Source organism: Schistocerca gregaria, chromosome 1 (genome assembly GCF_023897955.1).
Source record: "Schistocerca gregaria isolate iqSchGreg1 chromosome 1, iqSchGreg1.2, whole genome shotgun sequence".
NCBI lineage: Eukaryota > Metazoa > Arthropoda > Insecta > Orthoptera > Acrididae > Schistocerca > Schistocerca gregaria.
This window is the reverse complement of record NC_064920.1, coordinates 1,012,925,747-1,012,949,862: the sequence shown is the minus strand read 5'-3', so window position 1 is coordinate 1,012,949,862 and position 24,116 is coordinate 1,012,925,747. Positions and strand designations below refer to the sequence as shown.

Sequence of the window (24,116 nt, the reverse complement as noted above, 5' to 3'; positions counted from 1 at the left end):
TGTTGCGTGTTTTTCGGCAGTCATCAACTTTATCACAAATATTTAGGGGCATTTTTATCGATGCGTTTATCTCTGAATTTCAGGTCATTGTCTTGCACGTCTCATGTATATATGTTCACGTACTGATAATAATGCTTCATTAGGTTAAAAGTTTTGGATAACTTTAAAAAAATAGTGTCTAACACAGATGTAACCGTTTATACCAGTTTGTATCTAACCAATTAAATCAGCAGATTTATTTACCATCGAGGAGTTCTTTCACTACGTGTGTAACGCCATTCTTTCACAACACAGATGACCTTGAGAGAAACAGGCTCTTTTTAATACTATGATAACAACTGAGCAGTGCTGACACAACATGAATAACACGGGTATTGGGCAAAATGCTTTGTTCTAAAGCTGAAACACTCAACCCAGTTGCCCACGATGTGTAGCCCTTTAATTTTCTAACCTCACATGCGCTCTGAAGTACTTGTTGGTGAAGTTATTCGTAGTTTTCTTTATCAGCTACTGTCCCCCCAACTTGATTTATATCTAGCTACCTGACTCCTACAACATTCACGTCGGACGCGACAGCCAAACCGGTGTCACCATGGTCTCCAATCATCCGCCCATGACAGATTGTGGAAGCAACATTTAATTTCTGTGGCACCGGGGACCGGAAACGAGATGACTGTAAGTTTGTACCAGATCCGTTGACACGATACTTTGGAGGGCTATTCAGCTTCCAAGCAACATACGTTAGGATATCAATTGATTTACTAACAATGAGCAAAATAGTATTTGGACTGTGCTTCACCTAGTTCGGAATGATTCCTTTGAACCTAGCAGTGTTTGGACGAACCAAGTTCAACCATAATCTCCTTCCTTCTGAGAGGCCACAGAATTCACTATGTACAGCCTTGACCCTGCAACTACAGCACAATCAACGCTGGAAACAATCTTCCCTGTCTTCATAAACGCAAGGTGGTGCTGGAAATCCACCCTTTCACCCTTCCGTTCGACAGCAACCACATCAGGTAGTGGAACTTCACTTGCATCATGCTGTGTCAGTATAATGAAGGCACAAAGCATTCCAACCTGGCCGGTTCCCACCACTCGACCTTGTTTCCGGATGTTCCTTGTGGCTTCGCAACTCGCTCAAGAGAGCACTTACAATTTCAGACATTCCGAAAACTTCCTATCCTCTGTTTTCGCTGTTGCAGTCTCCAATGTTATGCACCCGTCCACAGTTCTTCTTCATATTCGAACCATGTGTGTAACGGAGTTCGTTGCCCTGTACGAGACGCGATATGCGTCCAGACGTACAGAACTACGGAAGCGAGTATTCAGTAATACAGGTTAACGGAAAATCTGACAGTATTCAGTACTGAATTACGCAGCGGTCGCTGCTGTGGACACATTGGGAGTGGAGGCAGCAGTTAACCCTATGCATCTCTGACCTTAAATTACGTTATAAAATTAACTGGATTTTCCGTCGATGTTTGGCAGAACACGATAATAATAATACGAGTACAGTATTAAATAGTATAATATCTCCTAGTGTTCTGCAAAACTATATTTGTATAGTCACGAACTGTGTTTGGTCTCTTAAGGGCCATCTTCAGGTGACAACTGAGTGTTGCTAACACAGGTAAAAATTAAGTGCGATCTACATAGACGTTATTTCTACTGAAGATAAAAATGTGACGTAGAGCGTAATTCTTCAGACTTTCCGGCGATCTATTAACGTCTTGACGTGCCGGGTATTCTGCCGGCTATCAGCGTCGTTCATGCACGATATTTCGGCAACGTGGCACGTTATCTTCATGGGGTGCTGTCTAAAAGTAGTGCATGCACGGCGCTGATATCCGTCAGAGTACCCGACACCTCAAGATATCACGACGCAGAGTGTCTACGTATGTCAACACTAAGTATTTGTTACACAAAAATGATTACATTAGTAAAAAAAAGGGGGAGGAAAAGGTTTTTATGTGGAGGTATGTTTAATAACTGATGAGAAATGAAAAATGGTTCAAATGGCTCTGAGCACTATGGCATTTAACATCTGTGGTCATCAGTCCCATAGAACTTAGAACTACTTAAACCCAACTAACCTAAGGACAACACACACATCCATGCCCGAGGCAGGTTTCGAACCTGCGACCGTAGCAGTCGCGCGGTTCCGGACTGAGCGCCTAGAACCACTAGACCACCGCGGCCGGCGATGAGAAATGAGATGAATTTACTGTTTGAATTTAGTGTTTATGATCAAAACTTCGTTTAACAAAAGGGAAAACGGAAACCGACTGTTTAAATTATGAAGTGCTTTAATTCTCAGATGACATTCTATCACGTACGTATGTTCATTTCCAGTATTTACAGTAGTATCATCTTTGTGCTTTCTCAACAGAACGTAAAACTTCGCTTTTTCTGTTAAAAAATGATCAGCAGAGGTTGAATACTTCTTCCTTAATTTTCAGCTTCTCTTATTTTCAGGTAACCTAATTTTACATTCAGTTAAGAGAAGCAGAACTAAGACCCTACCGGAAATATTGGAAATCAACAAACGCATGACACAGAATGCCAGCTTAATATTAAATGATGAGACTCAATTTCCTCTTCCCCATTTGTTACATTAAAATGGTCCAAATGGCTCTGAGCACTATGGGACTTAACAACTGAGGTCATCAGTCCCCTAGAACTTAAAACTACTTAAACTTAACTAACCTAAGGACATCACACACAGCCATGCCCGAGGCATGATTCGAACCAGCGACCGTAGCGGTCGCGCGGTTCCAGACTGAAGCGCCTAGAACCGCTCGGCCACACTGGCCGGCTGTTACATTAAATTGTTGTCACAAATACTATATTCAGGTTGCAGATTCCTAATTCATCTTATTTCTCATCAGATACCAAACGTATCACCACACACAAAAATTGTTCTCCCCTTTTTTTATAGTTAATGTAATTTATTTATGTGACAAGAAATGTAATGCTTCCTTTCGCAAATACTCCACGTCGTATTTGTATCTTCTGTGCAAGTAATATCTGTGTAAGTCGAATATCATATTATTCTGTGTTTGCGACATTCAGTTGTTACCTGAAGATGGCTTAAGAAACCGAAAGCCAGTTCGTGAGCAAATAATTATAATTTTTCAGATCATTAGGAAGTGCTTCCTTTTTAATATTATTAATAATTTGTGTTGATAACTGGTACAGCTGGACAGATCTATTAATGTATCATTAATGTAATGTATAGACTGCAGTTTTAATTTATAATCAGTTACATCCAATGTATATTTCAGTAGCCCGAGGTCTAATGTCTTATGCAGTTAGTAGCCTAGATCTTAGTTTTGAGCCATCTATAAGCTGAAGTTCATTTTTGGTATATGTGCGGTTCAGTACTGACCAGCACGTAGATTAGTTTTTACACAAGCCTTTTGTTCATACTTTGTTTGTATGATTAGTTAATGTAATTGACTCAATGGCGTACAAATGATGTTCCTGTACACAGTGGCATTTATAGCTTACTGTTTAGTATCATTAGGGAAATGTAAATAGTGTGGTTTTATTTCATAATCAGTCAAACCCAATTTATGTTTCAGCCACAGCCCGAAGTCTAAGTTTTATCTTATTTGTAGCCCGAGGTTTAGTTGCATGTAGTCTGTAGCCCAAGGTCTATGCTGTGCTACACGCATATCTTATTGATCTGTGATGTAGGCCTATTATCTACTATAATTCCCAACAATCTTTGTTTCTACAAATTGCATTTTGTGTTATACAGGGCATCTGTCGTAAGAGTCGTTAGACGTATTTTGTCTGGTTTTTCGGCAGATATTTGCAGTCCTGTTTCTGCAACATGTAGCTTGTGTCAGCCAAACAAATGCTGCTCATAACGTCTTTATGCGACCGCAGCGTCGACAGAAAGCGTAGGTTGGTCTCCCGTTGCAAACAAAAAGAGTCTTAAATCAGAATTTTACCTGTCATTCAATAGAGCGCTCCAACATTGCTCTAATGCATTACTCATTTTGTCGATACGTATTAACAGGAACAGTAGCACACGAAGAATAATCAGTACTCGAGCAGCAACCGAGCAGCACAGTCTTCACGAGCCAGGGCGGACCTGTCGCTGCTGGACTACTCGTTATTCCTCGTGTTTTACTGTTCCTGTTAATACGTATTGATAAAAGCACGCTTTCCATAAATACTGGGCGTCACATGAAACGCGTGATGGGCAGTATTTGTTCAGCTGAGTTCAGTTACCCGATGCAAAAAGAAAATTGCAAATAGCTGCCGAAACACCAGAGAAAATGAGCCTGTCTACCTTTATGAGAGACTCCCTGCGTAAGCAATAGTTTGACCTCACTGTTTTAGAGCACTCGATGTCTAACGTACAAAAAAAAAAATTTATGTTATGGCTATTACATAAATGTTCATTTATGGACAAAATATGAGATTATATATTGTGTTTGTTGACTTGTATTTATTGTTGATAAAGATGACAGTTTTTATTGTAGCGTAAATATGTAATCTTGACTTTACCTTCACTGAATGATAAGCTCATTTATCGTAATTACTATTCACAAATGTCTTTTGTACAGAATTATTATTATACCATCATATGTCTCGAACAAGACATTGTTTTGATATGTACAATTCACTTGATTGCCGTGTCCTGCAAGGTAGGCTTTCGTTTCCATGTGCTAGATTCGTAGAATGCTGTTTGTTGATAGTAACCATATGATGTGAACATTGAAAAAAACCTTGATAGCAAATATTCCCTCTGACTTTACCAATGACTGTATTACACAGCTTCTTATGTTTTTACTCTGTAATATTAAACTCTTCGGTCATATGAGGTTATATAGAGCTGAGATGGCAGTTGCGGGCTTTCACAAAAATAAATGAAGTATTGTGATGGCCCTCAACTACGTACCCTCAGATCCACAGTTGAAATATTAACGGTTTTGGTTGGTTTCGTTGTCTAGGGGCTGGGATAAGTAGTTGCCGCATTACAGGTCTGATACTGCTGAGTATACAGTATACAATGTGAATATACGCATGAATCGAATGGTCGAAGGTTCCTATCACTCATTGCGTATTTTGAATGAATAGACATCTATAAATGAAAGATTGCAATTAAATAAAATTTGCAGGTGCTATTCTTAACGACTTTAAATGATGAGTACGATAGTAGACGTACCTATAAGAATGCTGTTTATTACTACAAAACACTTATTGGTGTCGATGGTCCAGCAAGTAAATAAAATATAAGTTGAATAACAGGGAAACAATAGATTCCTACTTCACGTAATTAGTTATGAACAACAACGTATCTCGCGAAATATTCACTTCTAAACGCATATTACGTGTTGACTGCAGAAGCCACGGAAATCTCACAAGTGCAGAGTAAACCGCACCACATCTCCAAACCTCTCCTGCGACCGTGCGTCCGTCGCGCCGAACTGTCCAGACTCTCCCGTGTCCTCTCCCGTACCGCCCCTCTCTCCGCAATGTTCAAAACTCTTTCCCCATGTCCTGTGAGACTGCTTTTGAAACGATCGCTGTGATTGGCTAGAGCGCTCCCGTCCTGTCTCCAAGCCAACGCACACTCACAAACATCATGAAACACATTCGAAATACTTGATTTACATTTAAATAACTTGAAATTAAATAAACATTCCTAAGGCTGGACCATAAACACGCTCTAACACACATTATTAAATACATAAACAAATTAAATAAACATATATCAAAGGAATAGCAAAAAAAGGTAGGGCAGTAGGCTAATGTCTCTGTGCTTTCTAAAACATAGTAAATATTTAACCAATTTCTTCATGAATAGTTTATAGCAGATATAAACAAAGACATAGATGAATAAATGTATTTATAAGCATGCTGCTACCGTGTTTTCGTGTAATTGTGGTATGCTTACGGCCTGACGCGATCGATAGTAATCGGCCACTTTGACCTCCAATATCTCGTGTACTATTCACGTCACAGCCTGTAATTTATACCAATTTAGGTTTACACTAATATCTTTCTAAAGACACGTCGATCGAAAAAATCGGATGAACCGTTTGGATTTTAGAAATTCGTTGCTGGGTGTTACTTGTATAATTCATCATCAGACACTAAACTTTAATCTAATAAAGATATTGAAAATCTGATTACACCATGAGAATCATCGTGCAAATTATGGTAACATACATGTTTCTTTTTGAGGTATCGTGATTCATCTGGCTACTATTCGTTTCTATACGAAATGTGAAATGTCTGCCATTAAGGTTTCGCGAAGTCCACCACCTTTGGCACTGCCGGCGTGTCTCCTTCATCGACACAGCGTCACCGTGGACTTCCCAGCCATGCGGCCCCTGGACCCCGGCTAATCTTCGGCACCACAGAGCCGCCAATGAGCCGCGGCCCGCCGAGAGGCCCCAGCGCGGCCACGCCAACTTCCAACTTAGAATATTTTCAGGGCGCCACAACTCGCCTATTACCTCACGCAGTCGATTGTTAACTGTCAGTAGCGTGAATACAAGTTGCCGGTGTTTTTCCAGATGTTAAGAGATTAAGGTGATTTTACATTCCAAAGTTTGTCACCGTTTCGTTTACTATGCTGATGTGTCGCTATGAGAAATATGCATTTTTGATCCGTCAGATGTATATTTTTGTAAGTACTGTATATAACGTTGGTGTTCAGAGGTGGTTCTTATATTTCAGTCTTATCATCTCTGTGTACTACATATATTTTTTTCTGTTTGTTCAATCTTCAAGTGATGATCGTTGAAGTAACCGGAACCGGTCAAGAATAAATTGAAATATACGGGATGTTTCACAGTTCATGTAGCACACCTCTAGAGGTTGTAGAAGGGACTTAGCAGATCAATTTTTACATATGAACTCGTGTATGGAAACGTCATCCAACGGCGCTACAGAGCGTCAAAGTTATAGGCGCCTGCGCATGCAAATGTATGTATATACAGGGTGATTCTCATGTTAAAAGCTTTCTAGAATAATAGAGAAGAATAAAGGTATGAATTTGAGGTAACGGTTCCTTTGCCGGAAACGAAAGAGTCGAAAGTTATAAGCCAAAACCGATCTGATATCTCAGACAGTGGAATACATGTAATGAAACTGTTCTTGCTAAGACTGTAGGGTAGGCAACTTTCGAAGGTGGTTGTTGTTGTTGTGGTCTTCAGTCCAGAGACTGGTTTGATGCAACTCTCCATGCTACTCTATCCTGTGCAAGCTTCTTCATCTCCCAGTATCTACTGCAACCTACATCCTTCTGAATAATCTAGTGGTCTCCCTCTACGATTTTTACCCTCCACGCTGCCCTCCAACACTAAATTGGTGATCCCTTGATACCTCAGAACATGTCCTACCAACCGATCCCTTCTTCTAGTCAAGCTGTGCCACACGTTTCTCTTCTCCCTAATTCTATTCAATATCTCCTCATTAGTTGTGTGATAACCATCTAATCTCCACCATTCTTCAGTAGCACCACATTTCGAAAGCTTGTATTCTCTTCTTGCCCAAACTATTTATCGTCCACGTTTCACTTCCATACATGGCCACATTCCATACAAATACTTTCAGAAACGTCTTCCTGACACTTAAATCTATACTCGATGTTAACAAATTTCTCTTCTTCAGAAACGCTTTCCTTGCCATTGCCAGTCTACATTTTATATCCTATCTACTTCGACCATCATCAGTTATTTTGCTCCCCAAAAAGCAAAACTCATTTACTACTTTAAGCGTCTCATTTCCTAATCTAATGCCCTCAGCATCCCCCGATTTAATTCGAGTATATTCCATTATCCTCGTTTTGCTTTTGTTGATGTTCATCTTATAGCCTCCTTTCAAGACACAGTCCATTCTGTTCAGCTGCTCTTCCAGGTCCTTTGCTGTCATCGGCGAACCTCAAAGTTTTTGTTTCTTAATTCTTACTCCGAATTTTTCTTTTGTTTCCTTTAGTGGTATGTGGACTAAAACAAGGAAAAAATGTCCAGTAAACATGGGTTCCAAAATGCATACCTGAGGTGTTTATGAGCACTTGTCCATCTTCAATACTGTGAAACACATCTTCTCTATTGAACAAGTGCTCACAGTTGTTAAGGTATGCACTTTAGAGCCTATGTTTACTGGACATTTTTTCCTTGTTTTGCTGTACACTATCCTACGATCTTAGCGACAACAGCACCAGTACATGTATTCGACTATCAGAGATATCAGAATGGGTTTTGCATACAACTTTCGACGCCTTTGTTTCCGGTACAGGGACTCTTGTCTCAGATTGATGTATTTATCATTTTCCATCATCCTAGAAAGTTTTTACTTAATCACGGAATCACTCTGTATTTACATATATTTATAGACGCCGGCGCATATAACATTGACGTTCTGTAGCGTCGTTGGATGACGTTTCCAGAAGTGTTTCTATAAGTCCTTCTTCATACAGGTGGTTGCGGGACCTAGGCTGTTCAGTATAAAATATCGAAGCGAAACACCTTCAGCCGTGTAAATTTCCAATTGTTGTTTTATTTGAGGAACCAGGTTCAGCGCTAAATATCGCTATCTTCATGCCCCCTGACGGACGTGTGGGAAGAATTTCACCTCTGGTCCAGTCAAAATAGGGATCCCTTCGATCGTCAGTTGCCGGACAAGGGTTACAATGTAAAACGTGATCCACTAAGTTCCTTCTGCAACCTCTAGAAGTGTGTAAAATGATCTATGAAACACCTTGTATGCAGCTGGCGGCAAAAAATGCGTTTCTTTAAATATTTATTAGCAGTAAATCACCTTATTGTTGTGATCAGCAATACGTCGTGAATTGGACTCCCTCACGCCTGATCTTGTTGGAGTACGTGGATTGCGGCGGAGGACTAATCCTTAGCGACCACGTGGAACATTAGCTTCAGTTTTCGTTCCATAGAGCCAAAAAATGAGATGATTCTCATGGGTGTGGAACATTTCAGAATGTATAAGGTAAAAAAATAAAACTTTTTAATATAATACTTGCTACCCTTGTCATTTGTCAGGAGATTGTCAATCAGGTGAATACATTACAGTACACTGGAACCACTAATATTTACGGAATTAATATGTTGTCAGAATGAAACATTGTTATGCACTTTTAATAAATTTATCATACACAGAATATCTAATCTTGACTGTTGTGACCAAGTGCTGTCAAAACTGAAATATAACACATTTTTACATAAGCTTGTCTAACAGTCGCTGTTAGGAATTCGTCTATAGAGTTGGAGCTGCCCATTAAGAAGTCTTTCAAACTCTGCTTAAACCGTGTTTTATCTAAAACCAAGTTTTTACTGGTTGCTGGCAATTTATTGAAACTGTGTGTTCCTGGCTAATTGGACCTCTTTTTGGACGAAAGTAAGTGATTTTAGGTCTTTATGTAGATTGTTCTTATTCCTAGTATTGATACTATGTATTGAGCTATTGGTTAGAAATAGAGATAAATTCCAGAATGAGATTTCACTCTGCAGCGGAGTGTGCGCTGATATGAAACTTCCTGGCAGATTAAAACTGTGTGCCCGACCGAGACTCGAACTCCGGACCTTTGCCTTTCGCGGGCAAGTGCTCTACCAACTGAGCTACCGAAGCACGACTCACGCTCAGTTGGTAGAGCACTTGCCCGCGAAAGGCAAAGGTCCCGAGTTCGAGTCTCGGTCGGGCACACAGTTTTAATCTGCCAGGAAGTTTCAGAGATAAATTACTTGCAACAAATTTCGTCAAGGAATAAATATACTGAGGAACAGTGGTTAGAATACAAAGTTCCTTGAAAAGATTTCTACATGATGTTCCTGAATTTACACCACAAATGATTCTTCTTATACGCCTTTGCACGCTAAAAGCTTTTGCTCAGTTTGCTGTGTTACCCCAGAATATGGTCCTGTATGACATAATAGAACGAAAATAAGCAAAGTATGCAAGTTTTTTTTCTATTTATATCTCCTACATCTGACATCATTCTTACTGCAAATACATACTTGTTTGTGCGCCTAAGCAATTCTGTAGTATTCCCTTCCCAACTAATCTAATCATCGAGTTGTAATCCCAGAAATTTAACACTGTCAAACTCTTCGATCTGCATATCTCCATATGTTACACAAATGCGCAAAGGAAAGCTTTTACGGGTTCTGAACTGCGTATATTGGGTCTTTTTGAAGTTTAATGACACAGAATTAGCATTAAACCATTTCAGTGAAAATTTGATTAGTAGCTATTTCTAAATCTGTACTTGACTTGCTACTTATGCAATGTTTGTATCATCTGCAAACAAAATAAACTAAGCATCTGGCAATGTAATAGCCGATGGGACATTAATATATACAAGGAATAGTAACGGACTCAAGATGAAACCTTGAGGAACAAAAATGTTCAAATGTGTGTGAAATCGTATGGCACTTAACTGCTAAGGTCATCAGTCCCTAAGCTTACACACTACTTAACCTAAATTAGCCTAAGGACAAACAAACGCACCCATGCCCGAGGGAGGACTCGATCCTTCGCCGGAACCAACCGCACAGTCATTGACTACAGCGCCCCAGACCGCTCGGCTAATCCCGCGCGGCCTTGAGGAACACCACATGTAATTATTTCCCAATCAGATGAAAACTGAGTGCTTACTGGACAGGTATTTCGCAACAACACCCTTAGTTTCCTGTTAGTTAGATAAGACACAAACAATATCGCAGCATTGCGTGTGACACCATAATATTCTAATTTACTTAAGAGAATGCCGTGGTTCACACAGTCAAAGGCTTTTGAAAGTTCATAGAAAGCGCCAGTAGCCTCTAATTTATTATGTAATTAATTAAGTACATTCTCACCTTAAGTGTAAATAGCTTTCTCTATAGCGGAACCCCTTAAGAAATACGAGATTTCAATTTTTGAGAGATCTGGAGAATGTGCTGGCCAGGGCAGCAGTCTAACATTTTCTGTATCCAGAAAGACTCGTACAGGACCTGCAACATGCGGTCGTGCGTTATTCTGCTGAAATGTAGGAATCGAATGAAGGGTAGAGCCACGGGTCGTAACACATCTGAAATGTAGCGTCCACTGATCAATGCGAACAAGAGGTGACCGAGACGTGTAACCATGGCACCCCATACCATCACGCCGGGTGGTACGCCAGTATGGCGATGACGAATACACGCTTCGAATGTGCGTTCACTTCGATGTCGCCAAACACGGATGGGACCATCATGATGCTGTAAACAGAACCTGGATTCATCCGAAAAAATGACGTTTTGCCATTCGTGCACCCAGGTTCGTCGTTGAGTACACCATCGCAGGCGCTCCTATCTGTGATGGAGCGTCAAGGGTCACCGAAGCAATGGTCTCCGAGCTGATAGTCCATGCTACTGCAAACGTAGTCGAACTGTTCGTGCAGATGGTTGTCGTCTTGCAAACGTCCCCATCTGTTGACTCTGGGATCGAGACGTGGCTGCACGATGCGTTACAGCCATGCGGATAAGATGCCTGTCATCTCGACTACTAGTGATACGAGGCCGTTGGAATCCAGCACGGCGTTCCGTATTACCCTCCTGAACCCACCGATTCCATACTATGCTAACAGTCATTGGATCTCGACCAACGCGAGCAGCAATGTCGCGATACGAAAAACCGCCATCGCGATAGGCTACAATCCGACCTTTATCAAAGCCGGAAACGTGATGGTACGCATTTCTCCTCCTTACACGAGGCATTACAACAGCGTTTCACCAGGCAACGCCGGTCAACTGCTGTTTGTGTATGAGAAATCGGTTGGAAACTTTTCTCATGTTAGCCGGCCGCGGTGGTCTCGCGCTTCTAGGCGCGCAGTCCCGAACCGTGCGACTGCTACGGTCGCAGGTTCGAATCCTGCCTCGGGCTTGGATGTGTGTGATGTCCCTAGGTTAGTTAGGTTTAAGTAGTTCTAAGTTCTAGGAGACTGATGACATTAGAAGTTAAGTCCCATAGCGCTCAGAGCCATTTTTTTTCCTCGCCACCGGCGCCAACCTTGTGTGAATGCTCTGAAAAGCTAATCATTTGCATATCACAGCATCTTCTTCCGGTCGGTTAAATTTCGCGTCTGTAGCATGTCATCTTGGTGGTGTAGCAATTTTAATGGCCAGTAGTGTAATAAGTTCTCTCTACAGTTTCTAGAAGTGTATGTAACATGAATTGTAAAACACCTTACTTACAGCTGGTGGAAAAGATCTTTTCTTCTAATATTTATTAATAGTAAATCACATTGTTCTTGTGATCAGGAGTACATTGCGGAGCGAACTATTACGCCTCATGTCCGCAGCTCGTGGTCTCGCGGTCGCGTTCTCGCTTACCGGGTCCCGGGTTCGACTCCCGGCGGGGTCAGGGATTTTCGCCTGCCTCGAGATGACTGGGTTTTTGTGTTTTCATCATATTTATGAAAGTGGCGATACTGGACTGAGCAAAGTTTGGGAATTTGTAGGGGCGTTGATAACCGCGCAGTTGAGCGCCCCAGAAACCAAACATCATCATCTTACGCCTCATTTTGCCTGGAGGACTTGGACTACGGTGGAGGAGTCATGACCACGTGGAACAGATGAACGTTCGTCGGTTAGCGTCGTGGTCGGTGCAAAGTCTTTCAAGGGATTCGCATAGAGTCCTGACGACTTGGGTCGAAACCTTGAACGAGCAGCTTGAGAAGGTAATGTTTCTTCCTCTCGGGCGCGAAGGTCGGCGGCCGTCGAGGGGTAGGTGACAGCGCACCCGTCGGTCTGCGGGGTGGTGGCGGGGGCGGGGGAATCGACCCACGGGGGGCGCGGCGTAGCGTAGCGCCGAGCGCCAAGCCCGGACGTCAGTGTTTTTGGGTCGCGCGGCGCGGCGCGGCAGTGTGCGGCCTGGCGTGGCGTCTCGGTCGGCTTCGCAGCAGCGGCCGCGGCGCAGCACGGCGAGCCGAGCTAGAGGTAGGCCAGCAGGCGCGCCAGCCCGCTCGCTCAGTGGTTCGCGGACGCTCGGCGCCGAAGCACGCCGCCGACACCCACGCTGCGCAGCGCTCGCGGCGTCGCCCCCGACTCTCCGTGGAGCAGCCGCGATGTACCCCGTCGGCGACGGAGCGCGTCTCGTCGCTATCAGTGTTACGTTTAAGCAACTCCACCGTCATCTTGTGCTACAAGACACGACTTCACTGCTTCCTTCTGTGATTTAGGTAGTGGTTGTGCCGGTGTCAAAGGTAACAGTGGTGCTCCATTGTCATTAAAAGCTAATGCACAATTCGATGCACCAGGCTTTCGAAGTAGCACCCCGCCACGATATTATTGCACTTCGCTTCCTGTGTCAGTTACTGGAAAGACGCTGTGACCTTACAGTAAGCAAGTACAGTGGTGACTAAGGAAAACGCAGGGCACTGTGAAGATTTCCAGACAGGCGCGGATATACTATCAAGCGTTCCAGCGTGTTCAAGTGAAATATCGTGACAAACACTTACGCCGACTGAAGCGCCCCTACTACCAGGTGCAGCAATCTCGGTATAGACTAACAACCTCATTGCAACGTCAACTCAATCGTATCTCTGCATTCAATGTATACAAACAATTCGCTATTTTTAGCAGGTGAAAAAATGCTCCCTGGTTCCTTTGGTGAGCCGATCACGCTGATTCAATCCATGATAGCTGTGCATCACCAGCACAGTAATCATACCTCAGAAGTTACGTGGTGATGTTTGATACATCTTTATGATATAAATTGAAGCTTATAAATGTTGTACGTGGCGTGTCAGGCCAGGTATAACTTTCTTAAGTACGCCGAGAGCTGATGTTGCAGAGAGCCTATCATAAACTTTCACTCGCTTGGATTACGATTTTACTAGCGTGGATTACGATTACCTCAAACGTGTATCACTATAGTCAACCAGAGAGTGGTTTACGGAGGTAGTGGCTCCTCAATCACACTCTCTTTAGGATTAAATCATATATTATAATTTTCGTAATAGCATCCTATAACTAAGAGCGTGTGTCAAACATGTTAACTTTATAGGGTCTGTCAACAATGGAAGCGGATGGGTGTCATTGATACAATACCAGCTAATTTACGTAATAGTATCCTATAACTAACGTCGTGTATCAAACGTGTTAACGTCCTCGTTATCGGGCCCATCAACAATGGAAGCGGATGGGTGTCATTGACACAATACCAGATGTGCTACCAGAAATGTTGATACTTCGTATAAGTTACCAATTACCATGGAAACCTTGGTCGTCCAAGGATTTTTAATGGTATCAAAGTATCCGAGTCCTCTTTGCACTTGAGAGTGACAGATCCTCCGCCAGCAGTCAGAGTGACGTGTGAAAGAACTCGGCGACGACTGGGTGTAGTTTGATGCTACTCTCAGTCTGACGAGCTAAGGTGTTCCATCAGTGTGTGCCGATTACTTTAGAGCGATATTCGGTGACTCTGGCCCTGCACGTCGCGGCTGAAGGGCGGTGGCGGTCAGTGAGTAGGGTAGTGCTGGTTGCCTCCAGCCGCCTTCCAGCCGCTCCAGTGGCGCCGAGCAGGTGGCCCGCGGACCGCCGAGAGTCTGATGAGCTGCCTCAGCGCGATCTGCGGCGGATGCCGGTCTTGGGTGAGTACACGCTCTCGCTGCCTGCCGCTGTCACTCAGCAGCGCTACGCTACAGACGTGAGAATCTTCTTAGACTCAAGCACTTTCATTGGATGATTATGGATAACTAAATGTGATTCTTTGCTGTGTACAGATGTGCCGCACGTATTATAAATTTTAATAGGAAAAATATTACACTACTGGCCATTAAATTTGCTTCACCACGAAAATGACGTGCTACAGACGCGAAATTTAACCGACAGCAAGAAGATGCTATGATATGCAAATTATTAGCTTTTCAGAGTATTCACACAAGTTTGGCGCCGGTGGCGACACCTACAACGTGCTGACATGAGGAAAGTTTCCAACCGGTTTCTCACGCACAAACAGTAGTTGACCGGCTTTGCATGGTGAAATGTTCTTTTGATACCTCGTGTAAGGAGGAGAAATGCGTACCATCACGTTTCCGACTTTGATAAAGCCTATCGCGATTGCGGTTTATCGTATCGCGACATTGCTGCTCGCGTTGGTCGACTGTTAGCAGAATATGGAATCGGTGGGTTCAGGAGGGTAATACGGAACCCCGTGCTGTATCCCAACGGCCTCGTATCACTAGCAGTCGACATGACAGGCATCTTATCGGCATAGCTGTAACGGATCGTGCAGCCACATCTCAATCCCTGAGTCAACAGATGGGGACGTTTGCAAGACAACAACCATCTGCACGAACAGTTCGACGACGTTTGCAGCAGATTGGACTATCAGCTCGGAGACCGTGGCTGCGGTTACCCTTGACGCTGCATCACAGACAGGAGTGCCTGCGATGGTGTACTCAACGACGAACCTGGGTGCACGAATGGCAAAACGTCATTTTTTCGGATGAATTCAGGTTCTGTTTACAGCATCATGATGGTCGCATCCGTGTTTGGAGACATCGCGGTGAACGCACATTGGAAGCGTGTATTCGCCATCGCCATACTGGCGTATCACCTGGCTAATGGCATGGGTTGCCATTGGTTACACGTCTCGGTCACCTCTTGTTCGCAATTACGGCACTTCAGCAGGATAATGCACGACCGCATGTTGCAGGTCCTGTACGGGCTTTTCTGGATACAGAAAATGTTCAGCTGCTGCCCTGGCCAGCACATTCTCCAGATCTCTCACCAACTGAAAATGTTTGGTCAATGGTGGCCGAGCTATTGGCTCGTAACAATACGCCAGTCACTACTCTTGATGAACTGTGGTATCGCGTTGAAGCTGCATGGGCAGCTGTACCTGTACAAGCCATCCAAGCTCTGTTTAACTCAATTCCCAGGCGTATCAAGGCCGTTATTATGGCCAGAGGTTGTTGTTCTGGGTACTGATTTCTCAGGATCTATGCACCCAAATTGCATGAACATGTAATCACATGTCAGTTCTAGTATAATATATTTGTCTAATGAATACCCGTTTATCATCTGCACTTCTTCTTGGTGTAGCGATTTTAATGGCTAGTAATGTATATTTAACTTACGTTTGGTCGACTCCACTGTAGACCAGTTTATTTCAATCTTTATGTTGGTTCCAAGTTGTTCGTAATACCCGCAACTGGAACTAATGAGTTTTAGTTTTTCTATTAAGTAATTTCTTCTCTTTTCGTCTGGCACAGTGATCTATTTCCTTTTAATTATACATCCTGAATGTGAATAAACACTGTCAAAATAAGAAGCATAATCCATGAATAACAAACTACACGAAATAGTTCTCCATATGTAAGCTTCACAAAAGTTTTACCTATGTGTATAGGACAGCCCAACGACATAAAAACAGTTTTGGCACACATAAACAAATTTGTCACAGTTCATGACTGGCCATATGCAACAATGGTAAGACCAAAAATGGGTACATGCCACTATTTCTACCTGAACATGCTTTTTAAGGATTAGATCATTAATAAAAATTCAACGCATACGATATTCTAACATCCCTCATGTTTGCTGATGACATGGTGTACTAATTTACATCTGTGGCTGATTTCTGTTGACAGCCACAGGATACACATTGCAAATGTAATTTAAATAACAACAAAATCCATATTTTCTAATCTAAACATAATCTGTATGTATTATTTCTGGGGTCGGCCAGAGTGGCGGAGCGGTTCTAGGCGCTTCAGTCTGGAACCGCGCGACCGCCACAGTCGCAGGTTCGAATCCTACCTCGGGCATGGATGTGTGTTTGTCCTTAGGTTAATTAGGTTTAAGAAGTTCTAAGTTCGCGGGGACTGATGACCTCAGATGTTAAGTCCCATAGTGCTCAGAGCCATTTGAACCATTTCTTATTTCTCGAAACTAAAGTAAAAAGAAAAAGAAAAAAAACTCATAGTGGATGCCATTACTGTGGTGAAACGTGTTTGGGTGTTGAAATAATAATTATGTGTACACGAATTGGTTTGTGGGTTGAAGAAACGTACAGGGTAAATAAGCTAAAATTTGCAACTCAGATATTGCGGAAATGGGAAGTGCTATTGGTGCATGGGTACTCAGGGGCTCGTATTGTTAGCCGAAAACAGATTGTAATAATACTTAGAAAATCTAGTTTTTGCCCAAGCATACACTTTTTCAAACGGAACAATGGCTATTGACGTTAGAAACTAAAAATTAGAACGTCTGTGGTGTTTATTGCAGGAATCTATTGCGATTCTTTTACGAAATATCGTATTTTGAAAAGTTTCCACACCGACGCTGTAATAATACTTAGAAAATCTAGTTTTTGCCCAAGCATACACTTTTTCAAACGGAACAATGGCTATTGACGTTAAGAAACTAAAAATTAGAACGTCTGTGGTGTTTATTGCAGGAATCTATTGCGATTCTTTTACGAAATATCGTATTATGAAAAGTTTCCACACCGACGCTTGTTTGTGCTATTCATCCTGCGTAGATGCTAGGTACAATGTTGAGACGTTTGCTTACAGTGTGCTTGTGTGTTGCTTGAGTGCAGTGCGACTAGCTAGTCAGTGTGTGACAGTTCAAACAGTAGGACTTGACTGGACGATGGATTTACCAACATAGAACAAGCCGATGTGTACATGGTGTATGGAGAGTGAAGGAATAATGCAGTTCGTTCTTGTACGGTGTATGCGGCAAGATATCTCAATAGATTTCAACCACCTCTGTACTTGTTTATCGACCTCTTCAAGCACTTACGCGAAAGTGGTGATGTAAACACCTAGACAGCATAACAGAAGGAAACTAGCGACGACAGAAGAAGGGGAAATTAGAGTTCTTGCTGCTGTTGCAGTTGATCCGCACTTTAGAACCCGCACCATCGCATGAGAAAGTGGCATGAGTCAGGCAAGAGTGCTATGCATTCTCCATGGACACAGATTCCATGCCAATCACATCTCTCTCCATGACGAACTGCATGGAAACGATTATGATAATCGTGTTCATTTCCGTACATGGGCATTAAGACAGGATACTCCAGATCTATCACGTATCTTGTTTAGTGAAGAAGCCGCATGGCTAGGTAAACCGGCAAAATATCCGCAATTGGTCTGTTGACAATCCTAGTTGTTTTCGTCAGTTGGAACGTCAGCGTCCATGGAGTGTAAACGTGTGGTGTGGAATAGTGAGCAATAAGCTCATTGGCCTGTTTTTCATAGACCGAACACTGTTGCCCACAAGTATCACAGCCTACTAACAGACCATTTCCACGGATGGTAGAAAACGTTTCTCTGCAGACTAGTGGGAACCTGTCGTACCAACATGACGACTGTCCAGCCCATAGTACACGAAGTACTACAGCATGGTTTCACGATTTGTTTCGGACTCGCTGGATTGGACGCAGAGGACCTGAACCTTGGCCGGCTCGTTCCCCGGATTTGACACCTGAAGACTTTTTTATGGGGTTAAAACTGAAACCATCTGTCTACAAGGACATACTAACTACACTCGATGACATGCAACGACGTTTTACTGCAACCTGCTCCGACATCTCCGCTCAGATGCTAGCACCCTGTGCGGCAGTACTTACATACCAGACTGGAAGCGTTTATTTGCCGCTGCCGGTGGTCGTTTTGAACCCAACCTGTGATGGTCAATTCTCTGGTTACTGGTTAGAATCCACATAATTAGTATATGCAGTTGCGTTGATCTTTAGTGTGTGCTGTCATAAGTATTGTACAAGTGTCGGCGTGGGAACGTTTCAAAATATGGTATCCTGTAAACGACTCGCATCAGATGATACAACATGTACCACTGACATTCTAATTTACCCTACCTTAGGTTTGTTAATATCAATAGACATTGTTCCATCTAAAACGCAGTATGTCTGTACAAAAAATGTGCTTTCTAAGTTTCATTAGGATACGTTTCTTGGCTACCAATACGAGCTTCTGACCACCAATCTATTCTGTGAAAACCGTACATCAATAGCACTTTCCATTTCCACAATGTTTGTGGTGCAAATTTTAGGTTATTTAACCTGTACGTTTCTTCAACCCACAAAACAATTCTTGTACACCTAATTATTGTTTTATTTTAACACCTAAACAAGTTTCACCCTGTAATGGCATCCGCTATGAGCTTTTTTTTACTTTATTTTCCAGAAATAATACATTCAGATTATGTTTAGATTAGAAAATATCGATTTTATTGTTATTTAAATTACATTTGCAATTTAACTTTCATTTTATTTGTGTGTCCTGCACTGTCAACCGAAGTCAGCCACAGGTCTAAATTAGTACACAATGTCATCTGCGAACGTGAGGGATGTTAGAGTATCGTCTGCGTTGAATTTTTATTAGTGATCTAATCTTTAAAAAGTATGTTTAGGTAAAAATTGTGACATGTGCCCATTTTTGGCCTTACCATTGTTGTATCTGGCCAGTCCTAAGCTGTGACAAGTTTGTTTTTGTGTGCCAAACCTGTTTTTATGTCGTTGGGCTGACCTATACACATAGGTAAAAAATTTTCGCAGATTACATATGGAGAACTATTTCGTGTAGTTTGTTATTCATGGATTATGGTTCTTATTTTGCCAGTGTTTATTCACATTTTCTCCTGCTCATTTGTAAATAATGCATTTTGCTGTGTTTCTGGCTTGGACACACGTATCACATCACAAATTTACGTTCGCGACGCGCTTCCGACTGTCGTTTGTTTACTGTTTTGTTTTGGTTTGACGTCCGAAAACTTTGAATATGTTCCTTTTGTTTTCGTTCCACGTGTGTGTGTGTCGTCAGATATTTCATTTAGGGTGTTGAAAAGTGTTTTGTTGCATAGAACTGTTTGGTCATCAATAACATTTTTGCCCTGTGTAATAGCTTTCTGGATGAGGTAATTTTCTTCTGTTGTTAAAAACTGGAACAGATGATTACTGTGTTTTAGGATTTGGAGGTCTGTTTCAATGCCACTGTGGTGGTGGTTAATTTTGATGATGTGGTCTGCAAGTGTCGAATGTGTGCTGTCGCTTTTCAGTGCTTTTAAATGTTCTGAGTATCTTATCTGAAATTTCTGCGTGTTTGTCCGACGTATACTAAAACACAGTCTTTGTAGGTTAGCTGGTATATACCTGCTTTGTGTAATTTATCTATCGTGGTTTAGGGTATTTTTAACCCTTTCTGCATAATATTGTTCCCTTTATACACCACATGTATGCCGCAACTAATCTTCACAACTAACACAGTCTAACTCTAAGAGTTCAGCAATGTCTTACTCACGATACAGCTAACGCCAAAGATGATGTACCAATTATATATATCTAAGGAGTGAGCATTGTCTACTATACATGTTATCAACATCAAACTGGGCGAGTCACGTGATTTTGGAATGACGCTGCTTGTCCAAAATTTGCGGTAATATAGAAACTTGAATATTACATGTATTTGCCTTGTTTGAGTTTTAGTAAGAGTTATAGTACAATATTGATGTTGCTACGGATATAAAGATAAGTATTTGAAAGAAAAACTAGTTACTTTTTATAGGTATGTACAACGGATGTATAACTGTAAATGTCATACTGATATGAGGCACTTCGTATGTTGAAAAATGTCGAGACATGGTATTATAAAGTCTTGAATTAGAGAGATAATTTCTGCCTTTTTTTGGCTACTTGCTTACGAGACAAATGCTGGTAAAATTTTCAAGTGTGGTTGAGTACATAAACTGCCTGTCAGTGCATACATATTGATACTGTATTCAAATGCAGATAAAATTGACATCTGGCAGTCTGGTTAATTTCCTCCAATTTATGCAGCTTCTCAGACCCTTGTGTGTATTTCAGTATTTCTTCATAAGATAATTTCCTATACAGTGTCATTGTAACGTATTTTATTAGAACAGATCCGACAATCTGAATCAGTGCAATAGAAAACATAAAAAGTATTCTTGGTGACGACTTCTTTTGTTACGCCAAAATTCGAACACTGATCTTGTAATTTTTTTTTTTGTGCTTAGTGTATGGTTTTACTTTTCTGATGAGTAGGCGAAAAAATATTATGGATATTTTGTTTATATACAAAAATCAGAAGGATAAACAAAGAAAAACTGAAAATTATAATAGATGGTGAAAATCGCTTACCATCTCTGATGTAACAATTTCATAGTTCCAGAGGCGTTGTTTTTTCGTGACGCTTCGGTTCCGTCTACTGTGTCAATTTAACGTAAGTAATTTGAACCGGGATTCGACAATATGAATAAGTGCGATAGAAAAAGTAAAAAAAAAAAAATATTGTTGATTGTCATTCCTTATTCCGATATCGAAAAAACGTAAATAACGTGGACTCTAAGCTATGATACTGTGGCGAAAAAGCACAATACCACTGCTCATCACATCTTCAAGCTAATTCGGTATCTGATGTCAAATTGTTAAGATGTCTGTAAAAGCATACACGAAGATTTTATCCGCAGCAGCGAAGTAACAATAATAATAATACGCTAAGCACTATACGGGCTAATATCCGCTGCCCGAAAACCACGTGACTTGAACAGCAGGAGATTTTGTGGACAGAATTCTAGCTCTGCAAATCCGAATGCTCACGTCTTAGCTAGTTATACTCTATGGTGCCAATCAGCGGTAACTGTACAATGCAAAGATTTGACATTGAATGTTTGGAAAAATTAAACTTTTTAAATTACTGATTTAGAATTTTTTCGTATGTTAACAATATTTATTCAGATTTACATAAATAAAATTTAAATAACTTTTTAAGACATTGTATTTTTCATATTGTGATCAGAAAACAGAAAAATATTAATAAAAACAGTTTTAGAAGTGACAGAAACACATGTAGAAATGCCCTTACACAACTACTGTCTCAAAAAAATAAAAAAAACTGTATATTGGTAAAACTGGGCCTCATCTTACGAAAATGATAAAATGAGGCGATCGACTAGTCGCCTGATTTCGATATACATCTCACGAATCTACCGTAAGCCTGCCCATTGCAATTTTGCAAACGTTGTGGTCGTTTGTAGTTTACTAAAGGGCAGATGACTTTCTCCAGACAAAGTAACAAGCCATCGAGTGACGTGGGGAGGTGGCGAATCGCTGTCTGCTTCCTTCATATTACGAGATTCTCAGTGGATCTTGTGCAAGATGAACGGTTATTTGCTTTGTCCTTCGCAGATATCAAGAAACCCATCTGCAAACAAAGTACACGTCACAAGAAGCAACATTCTGGTTCTTCCGGTTCTGTAGTTTTCTTAGAGCCTTTGTACAATCGTCTACAGTGTCTTACTAAAATAAATATCACCCCGAAAAATGTCCTAATACATCCAGTTTCTACCAGTTGAGAAATTCAACCTGTGTCTTGTTAGAATATTCATTATTTTCATTTTTTTCTTCTCCGACTCTAACAGATTTGCATCCCTTCAGGTATATTTTCACAGCTTGAGGAGATGTAGTGGTTAAGACACAGGAAGCAAATCTCTGAAGAACGAAGTTCATATTTCCGTCCATCATTCAGACTAAAGTTTTCACAGATTTTTCAGTAGCACTTTAGTTCACTGGGGGGGGGGGGGGGGGGGTAGGTCTTCAGACAACAGTTTGATTTTCACGTTTTGAAGGAGAAACCGTTACATGGAATTAAGTTTGGGGGCTACTGCAGAAGAAGAAATACTCTCATCCTGTTTCTAACTTCATACTCTTGCACGATGTACCTACAGTCAACGCAGTCATGAGCTGTCGTGATGGAGTACCTGACTGCTATGGAAGATCCTTCGCTTGAATACCTTAGAACATTGCGATAAAACTCTTTCCCAAGTAGCTGACGAGATTGGACAGTCCCTTTTTTAGTAGCAGTAGGAGCTTCTTAGTTACCAAGTCGTAGCCAAGCAGCCAAATTTGGTCATCAGTAGCCTTTAAGGAAGTATGGGTCTTATCGAACTTGCCGCTAAACGTACGAGCGGAACTGAATTTTCCATAGTACAGTACTCGTAGCGTGAACTTCGCCAGTGTCAACCGCGTTTTTAATTTCTATTTGAATGTTCTTTGAGATGTCATGGTATTAGTCGAAAGAGTTAATGTAGAACTTAAATTTCTAAAGGTATTTCTAAAGATTTTTGTAAGGAGTGTACCCTTGTACGGAAGTGAAACATGAACAATAAACACTTCAGAAAAGAAGACAACAGAATCATTCGAAGTGTGTTGCTACAGAAGACAGTCGAAGGTGGATGGGTGGACTAATTAGGAGATATTGAATCGAATTTGGGGAAAACGTAAATATGCGGCACAGTTTAACTAAAAGAAGGGCTAAGTTGATAGTACACACCCTGAGGCATGAAGAAATAGTTTATTTGAATATGGAGGGAAGTGTGTAAGGTGAAGGGAGGGATGGGTGGGGAGGAGGGGGGGGGGGATTTGGAATTATAGAGAGAGACCAAAACTTGGCTATAGCAAGCATAGATGAAAAGGCCTGTAGAGAATAGATTAGCGTGGAGAGCTCCATCATATCAGTCTTCGTACCACCAACAGCAACGCTAACTTCCTTAAATGGCTAAAGGCGTATATTTTTTTCTTTAAAAGCCCTTGAGAAAACCAGGAGCGATTTCTTACCGTGTCCCCCATAGAATTTGAGCTTGTGGTCCGTCTCTAATTACCTCGGCGTCGACGGGACGTTAAACCGCATTTTTCTTAATTCCTAGCTAAAAATGGAACTTCAGATAAACAAGGTATTTTACAAGGTCAGCCACCGTAAAATGTCTGACTTGCGAAGGCATACAGTGAGACCACGTTTGCCGAAAACCAACCCATTCGAAGAGATTGGCGCCCCTTGATGTGCAGCTGCAAGAGGAGTACACGGCTGATCTACGAGTCTGTTAGGCTCACTCATAACTACACTCACCTTATTGGACCTTGTGGTCAGTGTAACGTCTTTACTAGAGAGCACATGTGTGACATATAAATGGATCCGCTGTTCTTCGTGTCTTCTAAAAACATGTGTTAGTTCTATTATGTCAGATAATGACATTATTTAAAAAACGTGTCTGTTATGTGATGCAGAATGTTGATGCTACACAGAGCAACCAGTCGTAATTTGATTTTATTGTACTTTATTA

General features: G+C 41.6%; 1 protein-coding gene and 1 pseudogene across 1 annotated transcript in view; one reads left to right on the top strand and one right to left on the bottom strand.

The window, feature by feature from the left end:
- Positions 1 to 235: 235 nt before the first annotated feature.
- LOC126284793 (L-lactate dehydrogenase-like) lies at positions 236 to 13,141 on the bottom strand (annotated as a pseudogene).
- The window catches only part of LOC126278798 (nucleolar and coiled-body phosphoprotein 1), a 653,632-nt gene continuing 642,353 nt past the window's right edge, over positions 12,838 to 24,116 (top strand). Inside the window, exon 1 of the mRNA XM_049979081.1 lies at positions 12,838 to 14,599. Coding sequence (XP_049835038.1) covers positions 14,558 to 14,599 — 42 coding nt within the window. The 5' untranslated portion in view covers positions 12,838 to 14,557. The remainder of the gene's footprint in view (positions 14,600 to 24,116) is intronic.